This window comes from Andrena cerasifolii, chromosome 3 (genome assembly GCF_050908995.1).
Source record: "Andrena cerasifolii isolate SP2316 chromosome 3, iyAndCera1_principal, whole genome shotgun sequence".
NCBI lineage: Eukaryota > Metazoa > Arthropoda > Insecta > Hymenoptera > Andrenidae > Andrena > Andrena cerasifolii.
In genome coordinates this window covers 5,290,708-5,305,683 of record NC_135120.1, presented here as the reverse complement: position 1 = coordinate 5,305,683, position 14,976 = coordinate 5,290,708, and the positions used below count along the sequence as shown (strand labels likewise).

Sequence of the window (14,976 nt, the reverse complement as noted above, 5' to 3'; positions counted from 1 at the left end):
CGATTTTTTTTACCGATACTATGAGGTTGAAAATTATTTATTTTCTTCTTATGGGTAGAGCATGTATTAGTGCATATATTGTATAAATACTGTACAAAAATATTAAAAAATCACCGAGTTATTTGTTCTCCCGCGAAGCTCGTCCGCCGTTACACGCGTGACTAACCTAACAAATCATAACGAACATGTTCGTCTGAAATGAAAAACCCGATGATTTTCGTGTTCCTTAATAAAATACCTACGATGTAGCATACGGATTTGAGAAAAAAAATGTATTGTACAAATGAGAGCAAAGTGAAAAAAATTATACGTTTTTCACATGAAAAAACGAATTTAAACCATTAATTATATACGAATGGGGTATAGGATGGAAAAACTGATATGCTACATCGTAGATAATACCATTAAGAATATGCGTGCCAAGTTTGAACTCAATCGGACAAATAGTTTTGGAGATATTTGATAGGTAATCTTCGAAAATGTAGTTTCGAGAAAAACGCAAAAGAAGAAAAGTAGAATGGTCGCTACCTGCTGCGGAATATCGACATCCGCGCCTCGTTGAAAGCCTATGACTCGGCTATTTTGGGGAATTTTTGCGTCTACAATGACTTAAATTATTCTTAAAACTTCACGTAATAAGAAAATGCAAAGAAAAGAAAATCGTGTTTTCAAAACTTTCAGGGTGGCGTAACCCCTTAAGGTGCAGAAATTAGGTGGGATATCCTGTATAATGCCGTCAAAGAGGAAACGTGTACATATTAACTGTTGTAACGAAACAGGAAATACTTCAGAAGCTAATAGAAAATAGTAAAGCCTGTCCTATGCACTGAGATTTGTCTTGACGCATGCCTCGAGACGAGGTCTCATGTCCTGCGCTGGCAGCGTGGAGAGAAGGAGAGAGAGACCTGTCTCGAGGCATGTCTGGACTATGGAGCCTCATCGTGTAGCGGCCGCTTAAGGATGTATGGGACCTATCTACAAAATGGTACCATGTTGATGCAAATTTCTGAGATTGCTCTTTTTAATCTTCCTGATGTGCTCCAAAAATATTAAACAAATTCACCAAACGGTTGCTGAGTTATAACGATTTTAATTTTCACTGATTTCACACGTACTCTTATGGAAAGCGACGATCTTGACAGATGAAATCGCTGATAAAATGTTGAATAAATAGTACCAATGTTTTCAATTTTTTTGTACATATAGTATATGGATAGATTAAAATATCTGCCGAGTTTCAATTGTGTTCACTGCACCGTTTTAAGGAAATAAATTATAACTTGAGGAAATTGTGAATTCATTTTCACTGCCAAAAGTTCAACAAATAATGCTTGCAAAAGCATTTGTAAAGTGAAAAATCCCTGTCTACGAGTAAAAATAAGGCTCCAACTGTCGTTCGAGTTCCTTACATCTGGATTTACTATGCGTAAGACGTAGATATTAAAGTATTTCAAATTTCATATACTTTTGTCTAATATTGTACGTCCGATACATCCTTAAGGGGGCTGTCTCATTTAATTAAAAATGACTAATAGTTAAACATCTTGAAATATCTTTCTTAAATATTTTTTGAATTGGTTAATTTATTATTAAATAATTAATCAATTACTCTGCAAATTTTCATCACAAACAAATTTTTTACACCTTCTTTATGGGGAGTTACCTCTTAAATGAGCAGAATTTGGGACATTCACCTTAGTCTAGGCGACAGCCTGTGTCGTGACTTTGCCTTAACATCACACGGAGCATTGCAGAAGTGCTCGCGAAGCAAATGCCAACCGTAGCCGACATTTTTACACAAATATGAACCTTATTTAACAAAGATCTTCGACACTAATTTCTCGTACCGGACAAATCCTCCTCGCTAGTGTTTCACCTTGCTCATCGCACCCTCTTTGTAGGGTGCATGTACCAGTAAATGGACACGTACCAGTGAATGGACATTTTTTTTATTAAAATGAGTAAAATAAGTTATTAAAATACGCAACTAATTAATTAGAGACTTCTTTTAATTTATTGCTCCATATCTAAGCAATTTTTGCAGCAAACATAATTTTATAATAGTGTTCATTCATTAGCCTTACGTGTTCATTTACTGGCGCGTTTATCCTATTTATGCCGATTATTCTTAATCCCCATTCAACAGTTTCTCTTCTGTGTTCCTCACACTGTCTTTCTGTATTCTCTCTTGTTCTCATTCTCTCTTCTATTCGTCATCCACTCGGCCTCTGCCTTTATCTGTCTCGTGACATTAACAAATTTCAAATTTAAATTTTTTTCTTTAAAACAAATGATCCTCCGAATTTAATTGACGCATCTCCTAATTGACATTTCTTTAATCTTTTAATACACGTATGAATGGAAATGTACTCACACGAAATTTATAAAACTGATCATTTGCTTGGTGACTTGATTAAGAATAAGTCACTTCTATATATTTAAGGTATCGTTGAACTTGCGTCACAAATTTCTAAGTAGACAATCTTATAGTAGGTGCAATTACATCAGCCAGAATTTGTAAGCCATTTATAGAAACTAGTGAATGATGCGAATGTAGATCTCTATACAAGGCGAGGATTCTTACAGACCTATCAGTCCACTTGTACGGCATTAAGTTCGGTGTATTCGCTGAGTGCTATTCAAACAAGAAAGTCACGTTACCATACTAGAGATTTTTTTCCCTGTACAACTCATCGGAATCGCAATTTCTTCGCTTCATTTCCATGAAATAGTGGAGTCATTTCAAAACAAGCGGTTCAATATGGTGGTTTGGTCATGTCTAAACAATTTATTTTTCTGTGGGCGTTTATCTTTATACGTGCACATTTCAGAACGACCATTATTTTATCTATTACTAGCTTAAAGTACCCGGCGCACAGTGGCGCTGGGGAGGAAAAAAGTCTTAAAATGAAAGTTGTATTTTTATGTATCCATCACTATATCCTGAAAGCCAAGAGACCAACGTATCTAACGTATATGACAGATATGTCATATTCATGTTAATTGCAAAGAAAAATTGATCTGAAGTTAACCTTTCGTATTCTAACGGGAAACGTGTCAATATTCGTACGAGATTGTCGAATTTTTTCTGAATTCCTCTAGATATTTTTATATTTTTACCGCATGTATTTCGAATGTGTATAGTCTCAGCTTATTTGTGACATAAATATTTTTCGAAAATTCTTCACTGTAATCCCACTATACGACTTCAAACGAAGCTACCCAGTATTTCAAGTTTTCATTAACTCTTTTAGGTTTATAAACAAAGCTCCGCCTTCCTCCAGGCTCTAGATAGTACTAATTGAAAACAGATACCATCTACTAACAGCCATAAAAAAATTGGCTGCAACTATTTGCAACTTTGGCTGTTATTAATACATAATCACCCGAGTGCGCTGTGCACTCTTCGTTTCTTCGGTTTATTACTATTTCATTTGTTAAAGATGCTTCAATTTTATTTATGTTGCTGTCCGTATAACCGTTGGCTATTAACAAATAATATAAAAAAAAAGTACTCAAAAATATTGAGAAACACCGAAGTTATGATATTTTTTCTGCGAATCCTATGTTACGTGCCCCACTGTGCGGCGTTGCCCTGGTAAAACTTTGATTACCACATAGTATCAGGGGGGTGAAATAGGGGGAAGGAGAGGGATGTCCAGATTTTACGGTAGTTTATATGTTCCACAGGGTTTAAAGAGTAATTACGCAATATTTGATCCAGATCGGTTAAAAAAATCAGAATAAAAAGTATCCTATATGTTATTCCCGATCCTAGACTACGTGTATACAAAATTCTCCCCACCCTCCATAAACATGACTCATGTATGAAAGAAGCTAATTCTCTTTAATTCTCGAAAAAATTAAAAAAAATTAGATGCAAATATTGTGAAATCAACTTTGCTAATTCCAATTGTATACAAATCAATTCAGTGCTCAGATTTTCAGCTTCGGTTTTAAGTAATTAGCGGCCCGTGAGAATGAAGATCATTTTACGATCGAAGATAATAAAAACTTGGTAGAGACTAATTTAAACGAATCAAAGTCGGTAGTGGATTAAGAGAGATGCGAATTTTTTTTCTTATACAACAGCCCGCTAATTACTTAAAACCGAAGCTGAAAATCTGAGCACTGAATTGATTTGTATACAATTGGAATTAGCAAAGTAGATTTCACCATCTTTGCATCTGAACTTTTTTTAATTTTTTCGAGAATTAAAGGGAATTAGCTTCTTTCATACATGAGTCATGTTTATGGAGGGTGGGGGGGATTGCATCACTTTTTTCATAATTTGTGAATTTTTGTTCATGTTAAAACACCGGAAATATGTCTAAGATAAGATAATAAGGCTAAAATAGGTCCGACGACCTGTCAATTTCGTTATCTTTCGTGTATAGAGACATGGTCGCTCAGTGTGCCTATGGGAAGAGGGGAAGGGGGAATTAGCTTCCAGACGCGACTGCGTCTGTTGATTTGACAAAGATCCGTCGCGTAGTTACGACGTGATTAACATACATACAAACATCCAAGCACACTTTCGCATTTATTATATTATATTAGTAGGATTAGTAGGATTTGTGGTCATATACTGTTTTCATACAAAATGTTATTACGTAGTTTAGGCGTTTAGTAATGTGTACAGTATTTCTCGCTTCTTTCGTGCCGAGAGTGCGGCGAGATGGAGCGAGAGCGGGTCGGGGTTTCGTGTAAACGCTCGTCACGTCCGTCGTGCACGCACGTCGCGCACACGAGGGATGGCAGTCACCAAGTACAATTGCCACGTGTCAATAAAACTGGTCAGGATAAAATAATGACCGTTTCGAAATATGTAAATGTACAAAGGAAATTAAATTTTTCAAAAAAAATTTACGCAAAAGTGTTGAATTGCTTCGCATGGAACGACTTATATTTAGTTACTATTTATTTATACCACAATGAACTCGTGTACTACAGTCAAGAATGAAAGCTGTCTACAAATCTTCGAAAAACAGACTGTAGGTATATTTCACGACATTGAAGGATTAAGGATATGAAACAAGTAAAACACCAAAATTGTTTTTTTTTATATTATACGCTTGTTTTAGGTATATAATTATAAAGTACATTCGTATTTTTTTTACATTGAACCTATCTACAGACAGTGACTTTGAATATCTCGGACTGACCACACACGCGCAATGAAGCCACGCTGGCTCTTTGTGACGTCCCGGCCACACCACATGGGACACGCCGGTTAGTCTCCACCGGCGCCGCTAGAGGTCTACTCTTCTCGCAAGTCCTATCGTCCACTCTCGTTCCTATATATACAACTTCCAAATTTGTTTCCTCTTAGTCCCCGTGTGTAGGGCAGGGGCCGTCAGCTGTGGCCCCATTGATGAGTCTGACTGACGTGATGGTCCCAAGACGAAAAACACGCACAAAACCATCAATCTCCTCTTCTTTCTCCTCCTCGATCTTTAAGGGGGGGGGGGGGGGGGGGAGGTTCCGGTCTTAAAAGTCGACTTTTTTAAATTCATTTTTCTAATGTTCAACATCTTAGGAATACGTGTTTAGAAGGATTTGTTGAAATTCGTAAAATCCCCGAAGTTATTATAGGCATTTGAGTAGCGGCAAATGCATGGGTAACACCCGGCCACTCGGCGCCCACGTAAAACTTTAAACGCGTTTTTCTCGAAACAGTGTTCTCAAAACAGTGGGACCTGTATCTCCAAAAGATATTATCCGATTCGACTGAAACTTTTTTTACTTTGAAGAATATACTTCTGGCTAGGAGGGAAAACAGAACAAATACGAAAAATTGAAAATTTATAATTTTCGAAGGCATTGAAAAGATGAAAAATATAGGGGGAAAGTGATTTCAAATTTCAAGTGTCGTTATTATCTAAAAAAAATGTTATTTTTGTAATTTGCTCTGACCCCTTCCCCCCCCCCCCCTAACCAGCAGTATATTCTTCAAAATATGAAAAGTTTCAGTCGAATCGGATAATAACTTTTGGAGATACAGGTCCCACCGATTTGGATCAATTTTTTGACGCCTTGACTTTAATGAATCCCCAGTGCCGTCTGCAATGATTAATTATAAAACAAAAAATATATTTCTATAATTTAAGACATCTTTAATATAATTGAAAACGTCCCATTAAAGTATATATAGTAGTTTTCCTTTAATTAATTTCTAAAAATCACCTATTTTGTTGGGCTCTAGACCGGAAGGTCCCCTTAATGCCAATCCACCTGTCCCGCACAGTACTCCAAAAATCGTGACCGGCCCGAGGGATTACGGTTACGCTGGAGGCGACGGGGCAAGATATCCCTCTTTTACATTCCGGAATTAATCACCAATCACCATCTCGATTTCGGACGTAAACACTCTTACACTGTGTGTCTGTAGTCAGTCCGATGGAATCGAATTCCCTGGATGTACATAGATCCTAATAAACTAAATCAAAAGATTTCTAATGTTGTCGAACGTGATAACAATAATTGTTTGTCATATCATTGAATTCCTTGTTACAACTTACGAGAAAGATATAATTAACAGTTAAATAGAAAAGGGTGTAAATGTTAAAAAATATATCTGTGGTGTTAAATGGCCATTTTTATAAATAATACGTTAGTTCAATAACCTCAATGCGATTAAGCAATAGTTTAGTGTTAAATTTTCATGAGGTATATGAACATCAAATAATATTACTATTATTAGCATACTGATAATATTAATAACTTGAGGACGTAATGGGGGTGTAAAGTGGCCTGTACATGTTGGTTAGCAAAAGTTAACGTACTTTTAAGATTAATTTTGTTATGTATATTCACATTGCACGTAAAACTGAAATTGATTAAAAAATTGTAAGCATACAAAATTTCAATAATTCATAAATACAAATAGTTAAACGTATCATTAAAATATACTTATTTTGAGACAATCACCCTCGTATATGTGTTATAATGTCGTTATTTACCTTTTCGATTTTAAAACTATTTTTTAAAATGAAACACTATAATTATATTTTGAAACCGACGCAATCCTGAAATAAGGTTACATATTATTCGAAATATATCCTAAACTGTTCAGTTGTTGTGCCCACAATAATTAATATCAGTTGTATTGCAACAGCTCCATTACAGCCGTAAAAATGTCGTCGGAAGAGCCACTTGTCGTCGAAATGGTGCATTTCTATGAGAAAGAGAACGCCACCGCTCATCACACCGTAAACTATGAACTGGTGCATAGCGATCCACCAATTCCAGTCTTCAGGCGAGGTCAACCTTTTAACGTGGGTTTGAGATTTAATCGTGAATACGTGGATGAGACGGACATCGTCAGGCTACTGTTCAGTTTCGGTCCGAATCCGAACGTCATGAAGGGTACCAGGGGAGTCAACACCGTTACCAATAGAGACAGTTACCTGACCGATTTGGAGGCATGGGGCGTACGAACGGTTGGTGTCAGCGGCGCAGATTTGTCTGTGGAAGTTAGAAGTCCCATTGATAGTCCTGTAGGCGTGTGGCAATTAAATGTGGAGACCACCATCGTGGGTAGAAGGAAACCCCCAAATACCTACAATTACGAGAAAGACATTTACCTACTTTTCAATCCGTGGATGAAAGGTGCGACATTTTGCCTAAAAATCTGATATTCAATTGTCTAATAGAAGCTGGACGCTAAAAGTCTTAATTACGTATTTGATATTCAAATTAGTGATGAAAATTAGGTGTTTGGGATTGAGATGGATTTAAAGATGTTGAGAGCTTACTTTAGATACTTTAATGACGTTTAGTTATTTTTGCACTGACATTCGTGCACCTCTATCGATTTGTCTATTTGTTACTATACAAGTGTTCATTCCGTTTGTAGAGGACCTAGTGTACATGGAGGATGAACAACTTCTGGATGAGTACATTCTAAATGATGTGGGAAAGGTATGGGTCGGTCCGTGGGGTAGTTCCCGAGGCAGAGAATGGATCTTCGGTCAATTCGACGCATGCATACTTCCAGCTTGCCAATTGTTGTTAGAAAGATCCGGTATTAAGGCTGTTTCCAGAGGAGACCCCGTCAAGATGTGTCGAGCTATCTCAAGAATCGTAAGTTTATTGCTAGTTAATGCCCGGTTAAGAGGGGCGCGCTTTTTGGCCGATAAAATGTCTACGCTTTATCCCTAAGCGTGTGGGTAATCAAATGTGTCGGGTACCCGAGCGGTCGGGTCGGGTCGGGTAAAGTCGAGCGGGCTCGGACGGGGGCCCGGGCCTGACGGGCCCACGGGTAGTCCGACTGTGTCGGGTTGCTGGATTATTTCGGGTAATGCGGTGTTTGATAAGTTGATATACGTATTCAGCGTTTTTAAACAACCGAGTACTCGACAAACACGTACAAAACTCTTTACCTATATGAAACTGCAGAATACGATAATTTTCACGTGAAAAAATAATGCTTCTAACGGATTTGTTCAAAATCCTCCTTAAGTAAAAATTCAACTTATGCACCTTATACAAAATTAATATACAGGTTGTATCAAATGAAGTTCATTTTGAATAAACCCGTTAGCAGCATTATTTTTTCACGTGAAAATTATCTTATTCTGAAGTTTCATATAGGTAAAGATTTTGTACATGCTTGTCGAGTACTCGGTTGTTTAAAGAAGCTGAATACGTATATCAACTTATCAAACACCGCATTACCCGGAATAATCGAGCTACCCGACACGATCGCGCTACCCGAAGTAATCGGGCTACACGACACAGTCGGACAGTCCGACTCGGACTACCCGTAGACCCATCTGTCCCGGGCCCCCGTCCGAGCCCGCCCGACTTTACCCCACCCGACCCGAGCCCGAAAAGTCGGGTACCCGCACACCTCTACTACGCTTACATATCAGTTTCGTAACGGTTCAGTGCCGCCAGTGTCAGTGGTAAAAATTATCGTTTCCCTGTTGTGGAATATGTAGAGCAGTTCACAGTTGTCCGTGTCAGTTACTGACACTGTATTTAATTTGAAATTAACAACTGCTTCAGATAAATTCCAATGACGACAAGGGCGTCATTACCGGACGCTGGGATGGCGAGTACACCGACGGAACTGCGCCCGCCACGTGGACCGGAAGTGTACCGATCCTAGAGCAGTTCTTAGAAACCGGCGAATCAGTGAAATATGGACAATGCTGGGTATTCGCTGGCGCGGTAACCACGGTGTGCCGAGCTCTTGGGATACCATCTAGGGTGGTGTCAAACTTAGTTTCAGCCCACGACGCAAACGCTTCGCTATCCGTTGATCGTTACTACGATAAAGACAATGAGGAGCTTGAGTACGATCCCAACAACCTCGAGGGGGAGGATTCGATATGGAATTACCACGTCTGGAACGATGTCTGGATGGCCAGGCCAGACTTGCCAAAAGGCTATGGTGGTTGGCAAGCAATCGATGCGACACCTCAGGAACCTTCGCAGGGTTTCTATCAGTGTGGACCCGCTTCTGTTGAGGCGATTCGAGAAGGAGCTGTTGGGTATAATTATGACGTAACGTTCATGGTGGCTTCCGTAAACGCTGATCTTATGAGATGGAAGGAAGACCCGGAGAGCGATCTGGGGTACTCGAAGATCGACTGTAATAAGTATCAGTGAGTAGTTTCGAATGATTTAGATAATATATAGAATATTCAAAATGATTTTTATCGTATTAGGGAACAACTTTGTCATTTAGTATTAAGTTACTTAAAAATGTGTTAAAGTTAAAATAAAAAGACGTAGGTCGCATTTTTAAGGCTAAAAATATTGTTGAATCAATGATAATATTTTGTTTTCATGCTAAATGCGGCGAATAAAAGCTAATACGTCACATACGGGATGTTTCACTACAGGGCGCCAGTTCACACCCCACAGAAAGTTAATTTTCTAAAAAACGAAGCGCCATATTAAACATTTTATTTTGTATTGTCATCTTATTTTGGCCTGTAGAATCACCCCCCTAAACAGCGCTGTCCAAGCCGGCGCTCGCGAGCCCTTTGGGGGTCTTCCACTCCCGTCCGCGCCGTCAGGTATACCGTGCGACGCTAAAGAGGCAGCGCTCTACGTACACTGCCACCGTATTAAGGTAGATTCTCACTATCCGTCTGGCGGCAGCGGGCTACCGTCCATCCAAACATTCTCCAATTCTTCCAAACATTCTTCAATAGGTTTTACATGATGACGGTAGACCAGGCCTGCGCAGCTAGGCTGTGGCGAGCAAGAGCGCTCTCGATTGCTCGTGAGCAAAGCGAAGAGCAACGCCGTGAGCAGTCCCCCCACCCTGTGGCCACTAGCTGCCGTAGTATGCGTGTAAACTGTAAGGTGGGTTGCTGACGTTCAGCGGCACTCTCGGCCAGCAGAACGTATTGAATCGAAATGGGGTAAAATACAACGAGTCATTGAGACAGCTAACTTTCTTTCTGAAAAGTATTGTAATTTTTAGATATCTTACCGTTACAAAGAAACAACAGCATTTTGTCGCATTTATATATATATACGTTTTTCGTGAACTGCCGTTCGTAACGTGTACAACTCATCGTTTCTAAATTAGCCTGTTATAAAAGGAAAAACATTTAAGTTATTGGTGGAATTCCCTGTGTGACATATGTTTATTATATACTAACCTCCCCCATCTCGGCTTCGCCCGAGATATTAGCGTGACCCCTATGTACTCCTTTATTTAAAAAAATATTGTCAAATAATAATTCTATACGTGGTGTATGTCAATATTTTTTAAACCTGTATCAGTGGCTCTGTAAATATGTTGAGGAAGTTAAAAAAACGTTCAGGAAATAGCAAAAGAAATTTCTGTACACATCCAGTTTCTCGCTACACATCGTACATCCGAGTAAAGTTGGATGCTAGCTTTAAGGGGCCTCAGACTCCTCACTCACGTATACTCCCCACCACGGCGCTGTTGCTCATGAAGGCGTGGTTTAGCGCGTACGACGCTCTTTCCCCACCGCTCTCGAAAATTTTTGCCCGGCGGGCATTCTGCCGTTCAAGACTGCGGTCGTCGGACGGAACAATGTGAATGTCACCATGTAAATTGAAGAACGCTTGGATGGACGGTAGCTTGCCGCCGGCTGGACGGATAGTGTGAATCTACCTTTAGGCGGACAAATATAAATTCCAAGCGTTGACTACACAGTTCGACAAAATTCGACTTTTTTTCGGACTTGTAACATTTAATGGCCGTTTCTTATAGGTTTTCGAGTCCTGGAAACGAATCCGCAAACCGTTTGTCGCCATCACCCTCAGTTTTTGAGAAATTCGATTTTAAAAAAAACTGTAAATTTTTAACTTTGAACATCTTTTGTGTCGAAACGGTAATACTTATTCAGTTGATCGTTGCGTCAAATTATTTAATGAACCCTCCCGAATACAACGATATACGTTATTATTGCATTATGAACATTTAAATATGTTTAAACATCGATCAAAGGGAAAAGTACACCCGAAATGCACCCATTTTTGAAGATATCTTTCAATTTATTTCCAAAACTAAGGGTCTAGGAAAAAATCTGACTACTCCATGCGATGCAGCAGACATTTTTCCATCCAAAAAAAACTAAGTCTATACAAAGGAACTTTCATTATTAATAAAAATAACCCCACAAGAAGATCTCTTCTTCTTACCATTGGCACGCCAACACGGAACTGTCCCAGAACTGATAAGTGTGCTAAGACCTTTAAGGCGGATTTATACAGCCACCGAGCCGGGGACGAGAGGGAGACGAGCCGGGAACGAGCTAGGCTGACATGTTTCATGTTCGCTGGGTGGAGATTCAGTGGATACTCAATTAGCGCTCGTTGGCCGCTCACCACAGGCTCGACCCGGGCTCGTCCTCGGCTCGGTGGCTGTATACACCGACCTTAAATCGACCTTTACTGACCTATGCAACGCGATTGGCTGGTCGTCGAATGATCGTTCTTCAGGCATTTCTCAGTCGAATTTTTAAACATTAATAACTAAAGAACAAACTCTCTACCACAATTTCGTTACTCTTCATTTTCATCTTATTTTGTCACGTAGAATGACCCATTTCATTTTCTACTATCTGTATACAGGGTTTCTTCAAACTGGTGGTGCAATCTGAAGGGGGTGTTTCTACATGAAGAAATAAGTCGAAAATGTAGAGTAACGTTCTTTCATACGGTCACATATTCTTTGCAGAATATACATATACCTACTTCTTTGGAAATCTTCCACATAAATTTAAAGTACCTTGTACATATGTACGCAGTCCAGGTATTTGATCAAATACAAGCCAGACTTGTAGAATGAATTACTGAGGTATTGCTTGAAGACATTACCGTTAGTGGAAAAAGCTGTTAATTGCAAAAGAAACACAGTAAATTCGCGCGCGCACGTTTTATCTGCTTTGTGAGTCATCGATTCTTTAAAATTCATTATTGCAATGATAATCGCTTGGGGTTTCCATCATTTCAAACTGCAATACTACGTTTGGCACTTCTTGACCTACGATACGTTTGTTCATTAGGAACGCGTGAAGTGTATTTTGTCAGATTGTTACCTCGTTGAATGAAAATTTAAATCATCATTTTTACCAACAGCATTGGTCGCATGATCCTGACGAAAGCTCCTTGGATCTTTGATCCCAATGGTGACAGAGATAGAGAAGATATAACGTCATTGTACAAAGCGAAAGAAGGTAAATATGCATTAATCAAATTTCACTAAGTACTCAGTGATACTTCAGGGTTTCATAAATTATCATGTGATTTACTTTTTATTCTGTTTCCATAAATGTAGATGCAAGTAATTCCTACATATTCATCTTTACTTACCACTTTGGCTTGCATTTCATCAACGTAATATCTTCACTTATTTTTAGTTAGTTCACACATTTTAAGTAACATTTCTTCCTCGTTATTTTGTTCTTTATTGGTCAGTTTGTTCACTGCTCAATTACTCATGTTCTTTTGTATCAATCATGTTTTATTCATTAACTCTAAACTAACTTGTCTACTCTAAATATTTGACCTGAAAACCTATACATATTATATCATCTACAAATCTTCAGGTATTCTGAATAATGTCTTATCTACTATTCTGTCTGATTGTTTTACATCTAGGAACCGAAGCTGAACGCTTGACGTTGTACAGAGCTGTACGTAGCACTGACGTCGCGAAGAGATTTTACTCTATGCCTTCGCCAGGGAAAGAGGACGTAGAGTTCAATCTTGAGGACCTCGAACGCGTGAACATTGGACAACCGTTTGTTGTGACAGTGAATATAAAGAATAAATCGAAACAACCACGAACCATTCAAGCCATCTTATCTGCTGGTAGCGTCTATTATACAGGAGTCAAGGCAAACTTGGTGAAGAGAGCAGCCGGCGATTTTGTCCTTCAGCCAAATGCTAGTGAGTATCATACATATGTAGATCTTAATTTGAAACAGCTTAAAAAATGGTATTGACGAGTAACGCGGAACGTTTCCGATGTTAGGTTCTTCTCACGCTGCCGCAACATTTTTTAGTAAAACGCATATGTGCAAGAATCAGTAGGTGAAAAAAGAGCCACGGGCACCGGGAATCGAACCCGAGCCGGCCGGGTACTGATCAGCAGAGCGTTAACCACCACGGCTACGCCGACTCTCCGTGGTCCGGGGATCAGCGGGCTTAAGCTACGCTGATGGAGGGGGAAACACCTACAGGAGCGGTGGTAATAAGCGCGTGACTGACGCAGGCGCAGTTCATGCACACATAACCACCGCTCCCGTAGGTGTTTCCCCCTTAATCAGCGTAGCTTAAGCCCGCCGATCCGCCTACCGTGGTCCCTCAGTCCAGACCCCCCTCTTATGGAATGGAGGTTCCTGATCCCCACACTCGGCCCTTTTGCGACGACATTCGTCCTCGAGTGTCACTGTCGCACAACTTCGGCGTATCTCTTATTTTTCGCGTCGCAGACAACGACCTTAAACGCCATCTCTCGGCTTCGTGTGACAATCGGTGCTCCCCCCATCCCGGACGAGCCCCAGTTCTTCCAAATAATAAAAAAAAATCTGTGTAAAGTTTGAGCTCGATCGGGTAACGGGAAAAGGTGCTTCTGGGCTCTTGAACATTTAAATATTTATTTAACAGCTCACAATGTCGAATTTATATAATATCCTCTAAGTTATTGATTACATAAAACATATGTCAAACAAAAGTTGTAGATCCAGACAAGGAGCATGTTTTATGTTGCATTCCATTTTCCCGTGCGACAAGCGGTTTTCGAAAAAGTCCGAAAAACTGGAGAAAAAAAATTTCTTCAAATTTTGAAAGATTATATCCTTATTGAACACATTTTATTTGCGAAGGCGAAAAAAATTGCAATTTTTATTGTCGAGGACTATTTTTTAAACATTAACGGGGACATACAGGGTGTCCCAGAATTGAGGGACATCCCGGAGCTTGCAATATCCCGATGCAAAAAAAAATTGAAAAGTCCTTAACCGTTTTGGGATCTGGGTTTTTGTTTTCGAGATATTAACAAAAAGCCCGGCAAATCAGCCTTCCGCTGGAGCTCCCGCGCTAAAGTCCATTTCATATATATTGGCCGGTGTGTTTGGTTTCGCGAGCAGCGCGCAAGGAGAAATCAACCACCACCACCTGACGATCGTGGATTGGCAGTTGAAGTTGCTGGGCCCCCCAAAGGGTATGGTGGGGTAACGAGAACGCTGCTCGACTCCGCCTGAACGAAGCCGTGTGGCTGTTGTTTATTCTTAGCGTAGTAATTGTGTGCAGGCACCGGCGGACTTCAGCTACCGCTGTTGGAGGGGGAGACACCTACAGGAGCGGTGGTAATGTTGCGTGAACTGCGCCTGCGTCAGTCACGCAGACATAACCACCGCTCTTGTGGTAGCTGGAATCCGCCGATCCCTGGTTAGGAGCCCGGCGACTATCCCCACAATTTCTTGGAATTCTTTGGTCAAGAGTGAGAGAATCCGAAAACGAGCGAGAGCG

General features: G+C 39.9%; 1 protein-coding gene across 3 annotated transcripts in view; it reads left to right on the top strand.

The window, feature by feature from the left end:
- LOC143366987 (hemocyte protein-glutamine gamma-glutamyltransferase) overlaps nt 1-14,976 on the top strand; it is a 32,458-nt gene that overhangs the window by 12,167 nt on the left and 5,315 nt on the right. For 2 of the 3 annotated variants that reach the window (XM_076808541.1, XM_076808543.1), the window contains 5 exons: nt 7,118-7,611; nt 7,859-8,085; nt 9,013-9,614; nt 12,580-12,677; nt 13,102-13,392. In XM_076808541.1, the coding sequence (XP_076664656.1) occupies nt 7,137-7,611; nt 7,859-8,085; nt 9,013-9,614; nt 12,580-12,677; nt 13,102-13,392 (1,693 nt within the window). In that variant the 5' untranslated portion in view covers nt 7,118-7,136. Of the gene's footprint in view, nt 1-7,103; nt 7,612-7,858; nt 8,086-9,012; nt 9,615-12,579; nt 12,678-13,101; nt 13,393-14,976 lie in introns of those variants that run through there. The other variant, XM_076808542.1, reaches the window with a different exon arrangement.